At 43.9% G+C, this 18194-nt stretch overlaps 8 protein-coding genes and 1 non-coding gene across 9 annotated transcripts; 6 read left to right on the forward strand and 3 right to left on the reverse strand.

Moving 5' to 3' along the window:
• Positions 1–376: 376 nt before the first annotated feature.
• AKAW2_81234A (cysteine hydrolase) lies at positions 377–1048 on the reverse strand (the record flags this gene model as incomplete). Its single annotated transcript, XM_041682342.1, has 2 exons — positions 377–583; positions 635–1048. 2 exons carry the CDS (start codon positions 1046–1048, stop codon positions 377–379), a joined length of 621 nt encoding a protein of 206 aa, XP_041549195.1.
• A 659-nt stretch (positions 1049–1707) lies between these two features.
• Positions 1708–2928, forward strand: AKAW2_81235S (putative MFS multidrug transporter; the record flags this gene model as incomplete). Its single annotated transcript, XM_041682343.1, has 1 exon — positions 1708–2928. The coding sequence occupies one exon, from the start codon at positions 1708–1710 to the stop codon at positions 2926–2928; it is 1221 nt and encodes a 406-aa protein (XP_041549196.1).
• A 1229-nt stretch (positions 2929–4157) lies between these two features.
• AKAW2_81236S (uncharacterized protein) lies at positions 4158–4343 on the forward strand (the record flags this gene model as incomplete). Its single annotated transcript, XM_041682346.1, has 1 exon — positions 4158–4343. The coding sequence occupies one exon, from the start codon at positions 4158–4160 to the stop codon at positions 4341–4343; it is 186 nt and encodes a 61-aa protein (XP_041549197.1).
• Positions 4344–6032: 1689 nt separating this feature from the next.
• Positions 6033–6788, reverse strand: AKAW2_81237A (uncharacterized protein; the record flags this gene model as incomplete). The annotated part of the gene is made up of 1 exon (XM_041682347.1): positions 6033–6788. The coding sequence occupies one exon, from the start codon at positions 6786–6788 to the stop codon at positions 6033–6035; it is 756 nt and encodes a 251-aa protein (XP_041549198.1).
• Positions 6789–9019: 2231 nt separating this feature from the next.
• Positions 9020–9831, forward strand: AKAW2_81238S (uncharacterized protein; the record flags this gene model as incomplete). Its single annotated transcript, XM_041682348.1, has 2 exons — positions 9020–9480; positions 9552–9831. The coding sequence occupies 2 exons, from the start codon at positions 9020–9022 to the stop codon at positions 9829–9831; spliced, it is 741 nt and encodes a 246-aa protein (XP_041549199.1).
• A 2192-nt stretch (positions 9832–12023) lies between these two features.
• AKAW2_81239S (uncharacterized protein) lies at positions 12024–12325 on the forward strand (the record flags this gene model as incomplete). The annotated part of the gene is made up of 2 exons (XM_041682349.1): positions 12024–12245; positions 12302–12325. 2 exons carry the CDS (start codon positions 12024–12026, stop codon positions 12323–12325), a joined length of 246 nt encoding a protein of 81 aa, XP_041549200.1.
• A 464-nt stretch (positions 12326–12789) lies between these two features.
• AKAW2_t80034S lies at positions 12790–12862 on the forward strand. The gene has a single exon. It is a non-coding gene; the product is annotated as a tRNA-Lys (tRNA).
• Positions 12863–13402: 540 nt separating this feature from the next.
• Positions 13403–15557, reverse strand: AKAW2_81240A (glycoside hydrolase family 15 protein; the record flags this gene model as incomplete). Its single annotated transcript, XM_041682350.1, has 3 exons — positions 13403–13627; positions 13686–13750; positions 13805–15557. 3 exons carry the CDS (start codon positions 15555–15557, stop codon positions 13403–13405), a joined length of 2043 nt encoding a protein of 680 aa, XP_041549201.1.
• Positions 15558–17216: 1659 nt separating this feature from the next.
• AKAW2_81241S (uncharacterized protein) lies at positions 17217–17870 on the forward strand (the record flags this gene model as incomplete). Its single annotated transcript, XM_041682351.1, has 1 exon — positions 17217–17870. The coding sequence occupies one exon, from the start codon at positions 17217–17219 to the stop codon at positions 17868–17870; it is 654 nt and encodes a 217-aa protein (XP_041549202.1).
• Positions 17871–18194: the final 324 nt, after the last annotated feature.

Below are 18194 nucleotides of genomic sequence, written 5' to 3' on the forward strand. Positions count from 1 at the left end.
CTTATCCTTTGGCCGTTATCTCCGGTGTTTGTAATGGAGAAGTTGGATTGATCTCCTTCTGATCGGAAGTGACGGAGGTGTCGGAGCTGAGAAGTGGGTCCGGGCTCGGACTCTAATTTGGCTTCCGCATACAGACTCCTCGTCACATGATCTCATTTGAGCTCTGAAGCCATGACCTTTCATTTTCCTTCTTATTTTGCGTAGTTTGGTGCTTCCTGAGTTTTAGTTCATTTCCACAGTTATACATAGATGTCTCGATCTATATAATGGTTTTAAATTGCCAAATGAATTACGAGCAGGGCATAAGCTCTGGAGAAATACAAGTCAATATAGACAATTACATATCCACACATTCTAGTGTACCCTCACATAAAGATCAGCTCAAAGCATTAATTGCCTCATCCACCGAGATGACTTTAATGCCCATCTTCGGCAGCAACATATCGAGCATAACATTCGCAAATGCCGAATGCTGCTCAACTGGTAAATCCAAGACATTTTCCCTGATAACATAGACATTGTAGTCCGAATCAAAGAGCCGATAGATCGTAGCCATCACCACGCCAGAAAGAGTCAACCCAGACTGTTCACGGTGTCAGCACATTCTCACTTTGTTGGGGTGCCTTTTACATACAATGATAACCGTCTTGACTCCATGTGCCTGCAAGATCTGCTCCAGTACACTTCCCGTCATTGCGGACCACCTAGTCTTTGGGAGAACGATATCTTGACTGTCCACACTGAATGCCTTGTAAATTTGGGTTTCGGGGGAACCGTGTCTGAACTCTCCGAAGGGGGCAATGAGGTTGGCAAAAGGAGTACCGGGTTGGACTTCTGGCTGGCCGGGATGAAAAGAGAGTGTAGAGAAAACGGTTAGAGGACGAGACGCGCTTTCATGAACGGCATGGTTCCATTTGGCCAAGTTTTCTATTAAGGCGTGGCCTTCAGGGGTGTCTTTGACGGCGTCGATAAGCACCGTGATCCAGTCTAGGTTTAGAACGGCATAGTTTTCGCCAAAGTTGATAGAGCTGTTGGCAGTGCTATCCATGTTGGTCTGATATTTGAACTGACAGTAAGCATGAATGCATCGGTATTGATTCAGATTGCTAGATTGCACTATTTATAGGATGCATTGGAATAAAAAGGGCTAAAATGTACTTTTTCATGGAACGGACCTGAGAATCGGAAGTCCGGAGCTCAGGTCCGAACTCCGCTAAAATACTGCGGGATGATCACGGGATTGCCACGGTGACGTTGTATATAGGAAGGGCTGCTCTCTATAGCAGTCGCATTACATCCCAGTCCATTACCAACAAATAATTCTTCAGAGACACGAACAACAACATCATGCCTTCAGATGACAATACGACACTGGTTCAATCGAATAATTCGACTGAAATTGCTACTCCCGAACCACCCTACAGTATCTTCGATAAGCGTCAGAAGTGGTTGATCATCATTATCGTATCAACTGCAGCAACATGTACATAATACCAAGCCCCTATTTCATGGTAGCCTATTAACGTCTCAATAGTCTCCGGCTTTGCATCCAATATTTATTTCCCAGCATTACCGACAATTGCAAATGACCTCAATGTCTCCATCGAACTTCTTAACCTAACTGTTACCTCCTATCTCATCTTTCAGGGTCTAGCACCCAGCCTCTGGGGTCCAGTCTCTGATGTGAAAGGTCGCCGGACAGCATACATGTGCACATTCATTGTCTTTCTAGGCGCCTGCATCGGACTTGCAGAGACGAAGAACTACGCGACACTTATTGTTCTCCGATGTCTCCAAAGTACAGGAAGCGCTAGCACGATTGCAATTGGATCTGGCGTTATTAGCGATATCACCACTCGGGCCGAGCGAGGTGGCTACATGGGAATCTTCCAAGCTGGCCTGCTCGTCCCCGTTGCCGTCGGTCCCGTAATTGGAGGTGCAATTGCTGGGTCCTTGGGATGGAAGGCAATCTTTTGGTTCCTAACCATTTACAGCGGCGCTTTCCTCTGCTTTCTCATCGTATTTCTGCCAGAGACTCTTCGATCGATCGTTGGCAATGGGGCCCTGAAGTCTTCCAACCCACTGGTGAAGTTTCCGCTGGATATATATCAGAAAACGACCAAGGTCGATTGGGAGCATATTCTGGATGGCCAATCGCAGCGCGTAGCGAAGAAAAAGATTGATGTTTTGGGCCCGCTCCGTATACTCATCAGTAACCACGCGGCACCGATTATTATTTTCCTCGCTGTTTATTATGCCGTATGGCAGATGAGCATCACAGCGATGTCCTCCCTTTTCGAAAGCCGCTATGGTTTGTCCGAGATGCAAATTGGTTTGACGTTCATCGCGAACGGTGTCGGATCCATGATTGGAACACTCATTACTGGTAAAATTCTCGATGCCGACTATCGTCGGGTGAAGGCCAGGTACGAGGCTTCACTTGATTCAGAGCAGAGGGAGGATACCACTGCTGCTACACGCGAAGAGAACTTTCCCCTCGAGAAGGCCCGCCTTCGACTTGTGCCGATCTTCTCCATCCTTCAGTGCCTTTCTATCATCTTGTTTGGTTGGACAATTAATTATTCCCGCAAGGTACACATCGCTGTGCCTATCGTCTCGACCTTTATCACGGGCTGGACTGCTGTCTCCACACAGTCTCTTATCATGACTTATCTTGTTGATGTTTTCCCCGATAGAAGCGCTGCGGCTAGTGCGAGTTTGAACCTTGCACGGTGTCTCTTTGCTGCGGGAGGTACAAGCTTCATCATGCCTCTTATCAATAGTGTTGGGGTTGGGGTGGCGTTTACCATTTGCGTCGCTGTCCAGCTGCTCGCATTGGTAGGACCTTTGATTCAGTGGAGGTTTGCCGCTGGGTGGAGAAGAAAGGAGAGGGAGCGGGATGCCCAAAGGGCGGACGTGAAGAACTAAAAGTCGTTGTTTTCTTAACGGATATCATCATAATTCCCGCTGTTCTCGTCATCACCCCATTTACCAGGTTCTAACCTTTGTTTTCTTTCCTCAAGCTTCATGGCCGGCATTGTGCCACTGTCGAGGGTTACACATCTTTGGGCTAGTTATATAGACTTAACTTACCGATTGATATACTAATTAATAATGAATGGATATATATCGGACGCTACCATGGCCTTTTGCACTTCAATCAGACAAGACAAGAATACAGTGAGTCATATCGGTCACTCTGTTACTATTTGGGTAAATCTGCGGCAATTGGTAGTCCTTGCTTTTTCTTTTCAGTAAGAAAGGTCATGCGTCAAACCCTATTGCTTAGCCTTGGCACTAATCATGTGAGCCGGATAAGGTCCGTAGCACGTGATTGAAATGACTACAGCATCTGACCGATCCTTGGTACATATTGTGGGCCCAGATCGTCAAAGTTTGACTGGGTATAGATATGGGAGCTCGTACCCTAGGATTTGGAGTTTGAGAACCAGGTGGACGTATAACGGTGTGGTGCCACCAGAATCTCGCGACCACCAGGATCGGGCAACGCAACTCACCTAACTCTGTCTAGACAGTAGCAATTACATTGCACCACGTTGCGATGCACGGTCCGTATCGTCTATCGTCAGCAAACGATATATGCAATGACGCCAGGGAGATGAGTAGTGACTAAGTAACGAGTCCATACAGGTTTCATCAGTCGCATCGGGCTGTCCAGTGGTTCCATAGCTGGGCCTCTGGGAAGGAAGGCAGAAATCAGGTAGACAGTGATATAGAGCATTTCCAAACCTAGGACAACTAGACGACTAGATAGAAACAAGGATGATGAAAGTGTTAACCCTCATCCAATACAAACAATGGCTTGGCAAGGAGTCCGTTGTGTTAACCAAGGATGAGTTGTCAGGAACCGTGCTGTTTGACTGGTGCGGGAAATCTCGGGATATGAAAAATGAAAACGTGAACCGAACCATCGCCGAAATTCCGAGAATCACCCGCGCCGAGAGAAAACCGACAAGGCTTACGCTATCCTTGAGGGAATAAAAAAAGAAAGAAAACAATAAAAAATTTTCTTTTCTCCCGGTGTGACAACCATATAAAGAATAGGCCGGCCTGGTCATTTCAGGTCGTAGAATCAGAACATCTTCCTTTCCCAATATTCCCTTACTTCCTCGTGGTTCATCACACAGCCGCTCATCATGGACTCTCCATCTTCATTAAGTCTCAACGTCCAGGATGGCGTACACCGCTCATCCTCCCCAAACAATCTCAAATCGCGCTTTCGCAAACACCTGGACCTTTGGAAAGCTGGCTTAGCTGCGAAGGAGCACTGGGACGATGAATACAACTTCCAACCTGGCCGTTATGCTGGACAGGGGCGCTAGATGTAGGTGTGGACTTACCCGCAGCTCATCGCATCGGCCGCTAACGTATTCTCTAATTACAGCCCTGTGGGTTCTGACCTCATCGACGCTATCGTATGCTAAGCATATGGATGCACAACGAGCACCACTTCGATTACATACCCATCCCTCGAGAAGCCACGAAAACTCCCACAACCATACCGAGGGACGTTCACGATACCACACGAGTTTCTTTCCATGTTACAAGCGCGTTCTCTCATACCCATCGAATCTCCTTTATAGACTATACTATACCACATCCATGCTTTAATACACCTATCTACTGGTGAAATATTTCGGAATTGAATCTACTTTATATTACTACTTCCATCCAAACATTATGATAGATATAATATAGTCACTACTATACATATGACTCACTTCTAGTGCCAAGAACACTGAACCCGAACAAATCCCGGTGTTCTGATACCTTCCAAGGCCTGGACTTGTAGTAGAAACAAGCCCTAACACAAACAACTATAAATAATTTTTCACCGATGGGTGCCCAATCGGCCCACTTTCACAGGCGCTGCCCTGAAACTGAAAAGTAGCATTGATCCATGGTTCACAAATATGGGTCGAGACAGGAACCGTTAACTGTCTGCGATGGGTTCGAGTTCGTCGGCACGGGCCATATCGGGACCACTCGGGAGGGTCTTATACGTAGTTTAATTATTAGTTAGGCCTTGGACCCGGTTATTCCCGTGCGGTGGAACAGGATCTGCGACCCATTCATTTCTTATTTTGATATCAATTTTATTTGGCTATATTAGTATTACCAGTATTATTATTATCAATATTATTATTATTTTACCCCTTTATTTTCATCTTTGTCACCGTCTCATGTGATTTTTAACAGAAAGAAAAAAACGAAACGTTTAAAACTGTACAACACCTCCCCTATCTCATACTAGGGTGCTCCCTATTAGATACGCCGTCCCGAAACCCCGACAGCAGAGTTTGGCGCCAAATACGAACCCGAACAAAATTCTGCAGCACGTCAGCAGCCAAGCACCATCCCAGTGACCTAGCTGCTATCCAGACTCCTTCCCCCTGCGGCAGCACATCAAAGCTGTGCTGGGGTATGCCGTGGCTCTCCGGAATGGACACGTTGGTAATCGACCAGACGAAGCTACTGTTCAGCAGTTTGGTGCGTTTTGCAAGGCCACGTCGAAGGAGGTTTTGCCCCGCGTTGTTATGAATCCCTTAGCCAAACAGACCAGCTCGAGTGTGTAGCTAGTTGTACGCTAGCGTCGTTCTCCCTATAGCCACAAACGCTTGTTTTTCTAAGTCACGTGGGCCGAGCGCTCTGGATCTGAGGGGCTATTCTTAGTACAAGACCATCAGGATTAATATGAGGATAATGATCTGTGGAGTAGTAGTAGCGACGCTTGAACGTGATGGAAGCTTCCAATTGAATTGTGGTGCTGAGACTACATGTATAAACGTCAGTCTGCCCAAGCTTCCAGCACGAGAGGGGATGATGGTTGCCAATAGGCCCGCAATATACGCTCAAAGTTAGGACCCTGTATATAGTGGGGGAAAAAAAGCTTTAGATACAATCTTTGGTTTCAGCAACAACAGCCGTAACATATGCCTGGACAGTCTTATATGGTCTTCCATGCAAACAACAAACGAAAACACTGACGACCTTGCGTAAACACATTCAGATCAAACCATGTATCCGGAAACATCGCCAAACGCTCTAGCTGGTGTCTCCAATGCGGCCTGTTCAGCAAGGCGAGCTGCCTCGGTATTCCATTCTTTCGGAATCTGCCAGAATTGGATGTCCATACCATGATCATACCACCGCTCCAATTCACCCAGTAAACACTCCCACAAGTCCCGATTACTAACAGGATTTCCTGTTCTTGTCTTCCAACCCCTCTGAATCCATCCCTGGACCCAACATGTTGCTCCCTCCACCACATACTCGGAATCCGTCGCGATCACCAATTTGTTGAACCCTTCTCCGGTCCAGCAGCGGAACCGGAGGGCTGCAATTACGGCCCTTAACTCAGCTCGCTCGCTCGTGTGGGGATATCTTCGGCCGCTGGGTCCCTTGATCTCCAGGGGGACCTTGAAGTGATTGAGTTTGCCTTCAGGAAGGTCCACGGGAGACCGGTAGACAACACCACAGCCCCCTCTGGGCTCGCCACAGCCTCCTCTGGGGACGGCTCCGCCGTTCTCCACACAGGTGCCATTCGTGTAGATAAGGAGCTCGCGGGGGTTGTTTCGTCGAATGAAGCGATGGACCTGGGGTACACAGTCGACTTTGATGCCAGGTGGGAAAAGAGAATGTGGTGTATCGTCAGAATAGGGAGGATTGAACTTGGTAGGAAGGACACGTCCTGTTCCGACTCTGCGATCATTGTCGTAGCCGCCAGCGGCCATGATTGGGTTGATGACCACCATGAGGGTACCCATTTTCGACAAAAACTTGTCACAGGAGGTGCTTGTGATAGGGGATTTCGTTTTCGTCGAGGATAGAGAAGGGACCTGAAGGCAGAAGATGGAAAGTGGATGCTCTGATAGGATGTGAAAATTGATCGGCTGCTGTCAAGCTGAAAGACGACCGGCAGGTGATGAAGAGGTTCTATAAATGCTGAATGAGGGCAAAAGCAATGTTCCAGGAGTATACGAGAGGTTGGGGAGGTAGAGTTGGTCTAGATGAGCATGCTGACAAGCTGATAATCACCTGACCTGTCACAGCAAACGAATGAGTGAAACCTTCCGATGCCGCGCTGCAGATGTCCCGGGAACATGGATCTACTACTTCCCATGCAGCGTCGAAATGTAATAATAGGCTATTCTTCTACTATTGCCATCATGACCATCATCATGACCATCCAAATTATCCCCAGTGTCATCCGGAAAATTGTGCAAACTAGTCTGAAAATCCCAATTTCATTGAAATCTTTACAATTTGCCGCGGTTTTTGAGATATTTGCCACATATTTCTCCGCTATTTCTGCGAGCCGGACCTTTTTTGTCGCTTAGCCCGATGATCAGTCAGGTTGATGAATCTCAAACTCTATATTGCATCCGCTACAATATACTACAATCGGAGTAAGCCAGATATTATCCGCCATGTCTTCAGTGACCATACAGTCGTGTCTTTACGGCCTTTATGGCCTGTTCATAAAGTAAGATACGTGGCCATCATTGGGAAGTCATTTAGTTCTTTCCTGCAGATTACCAATTCTCCCAAAAGCAACCCGTGGAAGGTTTACGCTATTGGACGCCAATGGCTCGTATTTGAAGCAATAAGGTGTTGAGTCACCTATACGTCTTGGCTATATCCCACAGGCTGGAACACCTCCTGTTACATACAGTTTATTTTACTAGCTCTAGCCACATTTATTACTAGCCAAGAGCTGCAATAAAACGGAAATTATGTAATCTGCAGGGATAAGAATTTATGCGTACTGTATAATTGTGCATCAGTCCCAGCTTCCCTGGGTTGATCATGAGCCCCACAGACTATCTATTCTATAGCATGATTGGATATGCCAATGTGTCCCGCAGGCTTAGAGCCATCGACCTGCAAGACTGTGCATTAGCGCCATTATGCTGGTCTGTGCAGAGAGTGGGTACATAAACCCCTGATAGCTAACAGTTTCATTGGTTACTTGGGCAAGGCCCACATATTTAGAGCGACTCATTCAGGCCGTGCATGAAGAATGGCTCTAAAAGGTACACTAAGGCAGCTCCGTGCAGATGGCAGCTGTCAAATGTAGGCCCATGCATATGAATGGCTCTAAGAAATGGCACTAATGCACGGCCCCAGGATGGCTCTAAAAGTGAAGCTAAAGCGGTGTCGTGCATATAGCAGACAATAAGTGTAATACTAATCCTATCAAATCTCGCTAAGTTTAGTATTTCTGCAGGTCCATGCATCTATATCGAGAGGAATTCCCATGCTATACATAAGCTGTTGAGGCAACCACCCATGTAGGCTTGGTCACGTCGTCAGCGCTCAGGCCGCCACACAAAGCACCATTTCGCGCTTGCTATGCTGCGCGCTCTATATAGTCAATACAGTCACTCTTTTGCTGCATTCTCTTTTGCTTGCTTGCTTTCGCTGTATAGGGCGTGCCGTGATATAGCCCTTTGTGAAGCATGGGCTAGCAAGATGTATGTCACGTGACCCACTGGTTACTCCAGATTATGGAAGTTGGCGGCTACAATTTGAGGCAACAATACCCTACACTCATGGTACGCGGTAGATCTTCTTCGCACTATCTCATCCTGTATCCGCATTTGTACAGTGAGCTTCGAAAGTTTCCTGAAAGCTGACTGATTACCTACTTAGATGCTCGGGTATAAATCAGCCCGGAATGACGAGCATAGATGACATTGATACTAACTTAAGACTAATAAATCAGTAGCATCATCATAGCATAGTAGACATTGCTACTCCAGAGTGAATATTCTCGTCTTGATCATTGATATCCAAAGAAGTAGCAGGTAATGACGTTCTGTAATGACCTTGCTTGAGCGTCATAGTGAATGATGCCGAGTGGTGACTCATGTTGACTTCTACTACCTCACAACGAAAATTTCAAACGTCTCAACTCACACCAAAACGTCCGCCCCGAGAGTCCAACTATTCTGCTATTCTTCACTCAAGTGTCTACTCAGACGAAAGCGCAGAAATGTGGGACTTTAGTTTCAGAGGACGAGTCTTTGATATCGAAGGGAGGAAGCTCAAGGTCGTGGAGCAACTCACTGAGTTCTTGGATATCGAGCATGGCCAACGCCGGGTTCTAACAAGAGTTATAAACCTGGAAAACAAACTAGAGTCTTTTCTCAAAATCCGCTACCAACTGGACCCAGAGGATTTTGACTTTGACGATCCCGCAGAGGCTGAGGAGTTGGCTGAGGAACATTACTGCCACGAAGTCCAACTCACAGACTTCCTGGGTGAGCGTGGACTAGGGCCAAAGTATTATTGTCACGAAACCCAGTCTCAGGAAGATTGGATGCCATTCCCGAATGGCTATATCGACTTTTTGGTCATGCAGATACCTCCAGGCGAAAATGTCGAAGATATCCAGGATGAGCTTACCGATCAGCAGCTTGACAGTATTCGAACCCAGCTCGCACATACCTTGGAGTGAGTCATCTGTTTCTGCCCTATTACAATATAAATACGTATATCTACTTACACTACTGGGATCATCGCAGGTTCATGCGCACGAAAGGCTATGTGCTGGTCCAGCAACATGCTGGGTATCTTAATTACGAGGCTCGGACAAACAAGCTTTATCTGGTTGACCTCGATGGCCTCGGATTCAGCGACCCAACTAGTAGCACATCGTTTCCAATAGATGAGGAGAGCCCATACGTGGAGGCGTTTAACATTTGGCGCGCACCGTACAGTAAGCCTGAGCAAGACCCGAAACCAGGAGTGCCGCCACCCTACCAACCAACTAAAAAGGAAAATCAGCGCCCAACGAGAGCATAGGATGACGTTGGATCTGACTGGCATATTTACCAAATCCTAATATACTTTTCTTTGAGGACTGAATACTACTTTGTACTGGCCGTGTTCTTTAATAGATTTAATAGATTTAATACTTCTTATATTTAATTAAATTTATAATAGTCTCTGTTTATATTCTGTATTTAGCTCTCAGTAATAGTTATTTTTAATAATTAGAAGAAATATGAGGGATTTCTATAAACTAGAAAAAATTTTAATTAAATTTATTATTTTCTGTTTTACTTAGTTTTTGTTTATTTTTTATTTATATTAAAATAGTTTTATTAAGATTTTATTCAGCTTCCATGTAATAATGAATATAATTTCAAGTAAATATACTTAAACTAGATATAAAAAATATAAAAAAGTATATTCTTTTACACTTTATACTTTTTTATCTGTATTTTATATAAGTATAATATTTAAAGAAATATTACTTTTTATTACCTTCTGACTTGCTTGAAATTGATAAAGACTATTTTATTATTATATCTTAGCTATGTAGTACTAATATTATATTTTTTTTAAAATTTTTATATAATTATTATTAAAAGCTCTAATCTTATATTCCAGATTTAATTATAAATATTAAATTCAGGATTCTAAAGTCTAGAATATTTAAATTTATATTAAATTCTACCTGGGTATGCAGCTGGCTAGATTTTATAAAAAAAATCAAGACTTTTATAGAACTTTATTATAGTAAATATAAAATCTTTAATTTTATTATAGTTAAGAAGATTTTTATTATAGCTAATAAACTGGAAGTACAGGATTACTTTATTAATAATATACTGTATCTTGTTAAGAAGGTAATAAAGCTAATAAAATTTAAAGTCTATTTCAGAGATATATAATATAGTATAAATAGATGTTAAGATCTTGTAAAGAAAAAGTAGAAGTAAAAGCACAGTTTATAGAAGATCAAGAAGACAAAATCAAAACTCATACCTAATATAGTGATGGTGGATCACAAGACACATACACCCAACAAGAGCATAGGATGACGTTGGATCTGACTGGCATATTTACCAAATCCTAATATACTTTTCTTTAAGGACTGAATACTACTTTGTACTGGCCGTGTTCTTTAACAGATTTAATAAATTTAATACTTCTTATATTTAATTAAATTTATAATAATCTCTATTTATATTCTATATTTAGCTCTCAGTAATGGTTATTTTTAATAATTAGAAGAAATATAAGGAATTCCTGTAAATCAGGAAAAGTCTTAATTAAATTTACTATTTTCTATTTTACTTAGTTTTTGTTTATTTTTTATTTATATTAAAATAGTTTTATTAAACTTTTATTCAGCTTCCATGTGGCAATAAATATAATTTTAAATAAATATACTTAAACTAGATATAAAAAATATAGAAAAGTATATCTTTCTATATTTTATACTTTTTTACCTGTATTTTATATAAGTGTAATATCTGAGAAAATATTACTCTTTATTATCTTCTAACTTACTTGAAATTAATAGAAGCTATTCTATTATTATATCTTAGCTATATAATATTAATATTATATTTTTTTTAAGACTTTTACATGATTATTACCAGAAACTTTAATTTTATATTCTAGACTTGATTATAAATACTGGATTCAGAATTTTAAAGTCTGGAATATCTAAATTTATATTAAATTCTATCCAGGTACGCAGCTGGCTAGATTTTATAAAAAAAATTAAGACTTTTGTAGAGCTTTATTATAGTAAATATAAAGTCTTTAATTTTATTATAACTAAGGAGGTTTTTGCTGTAGTTAATAAACTGGAAGTATAAGGTTACTTTATTAATAATATATTATATTTTATTAGAGAGGTAACAAAGCTAATAAAATTCAGAGTCTGTTTTAAAGATATATAATATAATATAAATAGATACTAAGATCCCGTGAAGAAAGGATAAAAGTGAAAGCGTAGTTTACAGAAGATCAAGAAGGTAAAATCAAAACTCATATCTGATATAGTGATGGTGGATTGCAAGACACATACTATTAGAGTAGTGGGAGAGGTTAAGACATTCTGGATATTCGCGCCGAAGAAACGCCAGACGTGGCACAATTTCCTGTCCGCTAAGCTAGGCATGTGATCATATATCTTTCCAGGAAAGATATCAAAAGCTGACTGTACTGTTAACGATATAGGTCAGGTAGCACGCTATATGGACGACCACTACTGCCGCTATGGCTTTCTTACAACCTATGAATATACGTGGTTTGTCAAGCGTCAGGATGATACCCACTTCCTCATGTCTCCACCTATAAGCGCAACGGCGCAATCGTCTACGTACGGCGTTTCTCTTCGCGAATGTCTCTTCGCCACGGCAATTAGAGCTGCGGACGACAAAGAAAGCGACTACGGTTTCCGATGTGGACTGCAGTTGGTAGGCTATGGCTCTCTAAAGATCTGGAGCGTTTGCTAATATAATTAATCAGACAGTTCGTCGATACGCACCTTCTTTGATCGGACGGTACTCGCGCAGGGTAAGAAAGAGGCGACAGTAAACCGCGTTGCTTAGGGAAGCCTGATAATGCAGCATGGATTGATTGAAAGATATTCTTATACTCAATCTCTATAATAGCTCTACAATGACAAACATGGGAGGTCAGGTCTACGTTGGTAATTGGTTATATCAGGGTCAAGCTCCATAGATAGATCTTTATGCAGGCCCATGCATACAGAATCGCTCTAAAAGATAGCACTAATGCACGGCCACAGAATGGCTCTAAAGTGAGACTAATGCAAGACCGTGCATATAGAATGGCTCTAAAGCATAGCACTAATGCACAGCCGTAAAATGGCTCTAAAAGTGTCACTAATGCATCTGTCTATAAGGGGCTCAAGCACGTGATGCAGATCAGGTTGGAAGACTGATCAATAATCTTTTCTACTAGTAGCACTCTTCCTCTGGACCTTTCACCGAACTAGCCCGGCTAGCTCAATCGGTAGAGCGTGAGACTCTTAATCTCAAGGCTGCGGGTTCGAGCCCCGCGTTGGGCTTTCTTTTTTGTTTTTATCACTTCTGGTTGAGTTTTTATTCGGATCCTCTATCCCCTGCCCTTTTTTTTTTCCCTTACTTTTCCTTTTTTAGGCTTGTCATGTCTGGATCAGCATTTATTCGCCTTTGGGTTTTCTTACTTGAAGGTGGCGCGGTGTAGTGCTAGGTAATGCGTGACCTCCTACCGAAATATATATACCTATAGGAACCATTATCTTACACTTACAACCTTAGGCGTAATGGTACTAGTAGCGGTATGTAAAACACCAAATTCGGCCATCATTGAAAGGATAGAGATATTTCATTGAGTATAACCCATCAGACATTCTTTGTAGCATTTCGTGTCTACTGGAAGCAGTAGAGGAAGGGGCCTTGCAGGTTTTAAGAGTTCCTCTGCCGAATTCAAAGGGAACTTGATGCGATCTTGCTTTATATTGCAATGTAATTTATGGAAAGGTAAACGCCAGAAACCTTTCACATCTCTTTGCCATTATTCTCATTTCCTATCGTTCTTTACAAATCCTTTTCAAGATCAGGTAAAATCATCGGTCGCCCCCTCCGCCGAGATTCATCGCTGCACTCACACACGCCAGGTGGCTAAACGCCTGCGGCATGTTGCCGATTTGCTCTCCGGACGTCGCAACCTCCTCGGAGAACATTCCCAGATGATTTGCAAAAGAGAGAATGCTATCGAACTGCGATGTAGCTGTCTTGCGCAGTTGTTGGAAGAACGGGTCGTGAGGAAGATATGCTTTGGACTTGGCGGCCTGATGATGATTGTCAGCTATCGAGATGGAATAACTAGGAGGCGAGTTCGGAACTTACGCGCATCATGGCTTCGACGAGCCAGAATGTGACCATTAGGAAAGCGCCTTCGTTGCCTCCAACACCTGGGATGATTGTTAGATGTGAGTCGTAATCAAAGGAGACGGGGGACAGCTTACCATCATCGACCTTCCCAGTATCATACCGTGATACCATATTAGCCACACTCAACCCTCCTTTTGCGGGAACATCCGTAATCTTCTGGATGGTGCTCAACAACCGAGGATCGTTTGGCGCTACAAAAAACACCAACGGCGCAATAAGCACAGCAGCGTCCATGGCATCCTGATTCTCATAACTCATGCAGAAAAATCCCTTCTCTGCGTTATACCCCTTGGTCATGATCTCATCGTATAGTGCATCACGTTCGTGCATCCATCGTGCCCGGTCCGGACACGGTAAATTGGATCTCTTCTCCGCTAGACGCACGCCACGATCCAAAGCCACCCAAAGCATAATCTTTGAGTAAACAAAGTTCTGCGGTGGCCCGCGCACTTCCCAGATGGACTGGTCAGGCTGATGGCGGATCTGGATGACGAAATCGATCATGCGACGGATAGCTCGCCACTGGTCGTATGAGATATCGGCTGCGTGTTTGTTGTAGAGATAAATACTGTCCATAAGTTCTCCGTAAATATCGAGCTGGATATGAGTCGCTGCACCGTTGCCGATACGCACCGGTCGGCTCCCCCGGTACCCCTCTAGATGGTCGAGTTCCATCTCGGGGATCTCGCGCTCACCATGAATAGTGATCATGATAGGCAGAAAGGGCTCCCCTGGCTTTGGATTCTTATCCATCGGCGGGAAGATACGCTCGAAAATGAAGTTGATGTACGATTCGGCTTCTTCTGGATAGCCGTTCTTCAAGAACACATAGACGGTGAATGCGGCATCGCGTACCCATGAATACCGATAGTCCCAGTTGCGACTCCCACCTATATGCTCAGGTAGTGAGAAGGTGGGAGCTGCCACGATTGCTCCGGTTGGCTTGTAGGTCAGAAGCTTCAGAACGAGTAGACTGCGCTCCACTTGCTCGCGGTAGTGGCCTCGGAAGGTGCATTTGCTGGTCCAATCTGACCAGAAATCGCCAGTCGTTCGCTCAATCTGCTGTAGATATGGCGCTAAATCCTGGGCATTGCACGTTATGGATTCCTGATCGTGAAGAAGCATAGTGACGGACTGTCCTTCTTTTAAGGTAACCTTCCCAATCAGACCGGGGCCCAGGTGGCCGGGTCGGTCGGACAGTTCGAATTCAATGCTAAGTTCAGAGTCGTCCTCAGAAATATCACCCTTGTCTCCCAAAACGCTGACAGCCAGATTCTGACTCTCTGACTGGAAGTGGTAAACTTGGATACCGTCGTCCGAAGCTGAAGACTGTTGGGCTATATGTGAATCGCGGGCGTAATTGAACGCCGGGAAGAGCTCGATTTCTATCTCCATTTCACCACGCACGCACTCTGCTTTCCGTACCATCCCTGAACGACATGCCTCCTGTTGTGCAGAGCCTTTATTCTGATAGCATCGGCACCACTGAGGAAGTCCTTTCTCGACCACATGCGGCTTGGGTTTTGCAATCGGAAAATAATCCAGGATATTTACCACACCCTCCTCATGAATCCAGCGGGTCTCCAGCATGTTGGTGTACGGACGATAGCGCTGCTTACTGAGTGGATTTTTCAACCTGCGATCCGGGGTAATTGAAAAATGGCCTCCCTTCTCCTTGTCTAGAATGCGGCAGAAGATGGAAGGAGAATCGAACACGGGCCAGCACATGGAGTCGACGCTGCCATTCTTGCTGACCAGTGCACAAGTGTGCATGTCCCCCACCAGGCCATAGTCTTCAAGCCCACAGTATTCGTTTGCTGGATCCATGGTGCAATGGGTGATGTGAGTTGGAGAAACAGAGTTGGTCTGTCAGACGTGCTGACCTCTTTATATTCATATGACGTCACAGCTGAATATCCGGTGACACCCGGTATGTTTGACCAATTGCATCCGCATTCACCGTTGTATTACTGTCATTGTTTAATCGCAGTTTCAGATAATACTTGGGATAGGGTAATGTTGTGAAGTTTTCTGACAATACTATTTGTGGTTAGTAGTGTACAATATTCAGATAAAGAGTGCAATCGGTCTAAGGAATACATAGTGGGTTAGTAGAGTCTTCGTCTATCACGCCTTTTTTCTCTCTGTTCCTCATATCTCCATTTTGACACTTTCGCTGTATGAAACCTTTTTTTCTTCTTCTTCATTTTTCTGTCTCTTCTTCGTGTGCCTCTCTCTTAAGTTCCAACTACATAGTGTGTTCATGGTTGGCGTTATTGATGCAAGCGCCGGCGTAGAGCCCACTGAACCACAGACAAGGTACGTATAAAAGGCGGTCTCTCTGTACACCTCTACCAAGACATATCTTTGTGCATTTACGCCCAGGCAGTAGCAGACCTCATGGACGATACACTAATCAATACTATAAGTAATGTCAAGCCGTAGCCAGGCCAATGCGAGACTGATCATTAGACTGTACAAATAGTTATATTCGAGATCTTAGTAATTCTACTAGAAATTTGGATTTAGTAGTTATTGTATACATATCAGGGGCACTGAATGCAGTAAACTATACCGTCATGTTCATAAGCAGGGTACAACCCGCGCCTTACCAGGAAAGGAGATTTTCTCAGTTTTGCTAAGTAATACAGCAAAGCTACTTCTTTTTTAAAATTCTATTATTATGTATCATTTAAGAATACTATCTTATTATTTGAGGTCATCCTCTTTATAATACTTCATCAGGATTAGAGTTATTAGGATAATTATATGTTCACTGCCTCTTCAGAGCATACTACTGTCATAGATTAAGTGGTGAGATACCACCTGCTCCCGTGTATACAAGCAGGATTCTAGGGGTCCGCGAGTAGCTGCGGGTAATGATGGTCTTCTTGGCCTTGTGGTAGCAACTCTCCTAGGTTGTTCTCTGACAACTACAATGCTGCCTACGCAGCAGGAAAACTGAAACGCGCCTTGCGCCACCAACAAACCAACGTCCATTTAAGAAACGTAGTTGGCTAACAACCTGCAACTAAAAAGCCAACTCACCATCATCACCGCCCTAAGCGAGGCGATCTCTACCCCTCTTCCAGAAGAGGAAGGTAAGCTCAGTCTCACCAAACAATACGGCCAAACTGCCAAGAATTCCCTCTTTGGGATTCTGCTGCCCGCTACCGCCCGTCATTACCGTCTCGTTACCCGAGACCCTCCACAATCCCACTTTTGAATAGTGTGCTACTTTGGCTTGGTCACGAGGATCAAGTCTGTATTGTAAGCAAAAAGTGCGGGGTTTATTATGGCGGCATCCCAAATAACAGATTCTTGAGCGAGAGAGAGAAAACTGCCTAATTAGGCCACTCCTGCAATGCCAGGGCTTTCCAAGGAGCATAAATTGTCGAGGGCAGCCCCGGACATTATTATCCTTTAGACGGAAAGTCCAACCCAAACAACTTGCTCATTCAGACAAATCATTCATACAGACGAAAAATGAGTTTCGGTCGCTTCCGCCTGGGACCAAAATCTGATTTGTCTCAATCGCACTCTGTTGTGCCGGCCAGGCCCTCTTCTCATCCATCAGGGCCTTCGGACAAAAAGAAGTATTCCCAGAAGATACACTGTCGATGGCTTTTTCTTACCTACTTCGATTCTTCGTTGGAGCAAGAAGATGATTTTGTAAATAGGTTTCGAGCGATGTTGGAGCAAAGATCCCTCGCTTCTTCTACGTTTTATGGATGTCGTGAGGAGCGTGCGGAGAGCGGCGTTCTCTATCATGTCCTTCTACACCTCGAGAAGCAGGTTAATTGGAAAGTCAGCAGTGCTCACAGATACCTCCAGGTTTCAGATAACCCACATGAGCCTATCAACATAGTCACTCGTCACCCTAGAGTGAACTACGAAGACTTCAAACACAGCTATGTTGAATACTGCGAGCGGATCGCACTCGATGATTGTTTTGGCATACGTCCAAGTATTTCTGCGGCAAAGGATCCCAGGTACAAGCGGAAGTGGGTGGAAGTTGACCAGCAGCCAACGAAAGCTGCCAAGCGGGCTAAAATAATCGAACTTCTAGCTCATGAATATGAAAGGGATATCGACAGTATGAAATCTGCTCTTGATTACGAGCGTCGCGGGGAGGATTGAGTTGGGGGCACGTTCCCATTGCCAGATTACATTGTGCTGTCTGATTGATATCATGACGAAGATCGAACGATGAATGCCCGAAAGCCTGGAATATTACAGTTAGCAAATGGGTTATGGTCAGTCCTTGCTTATGGTCAGCGAGACGTTGCTAGATATAGATCTGTGTTTCATGTTTGCTTCAATTGGTAGAGCTGTTTATTTACACTGAAACTGCGGGTTGATGCGTTAATCGGTATTAATTTTGATTTCGCCAAATTTCATTCTATATCGTATTAGGTTGGTGACATTAGATTAATGGGCTTTATCATTTACATTGATTGATGT

The sequence above is a fragment of the Aspergillus luchuensis genome, chromosome 8 (genome assembly GCF_016861625.1).
Source record: "Aspergillus luchuensis IFO 4308 DNA, chromosome 8, nearly complete sequence".
Classification (NCBI taxonomy): domain Eukaryota; kingdom Fungi; phylum Ascomycota; class Eurotiomycetes; order Eurotiales; family Aspergillaceae; genus Aspergillus; species Aspergillus luchuensis.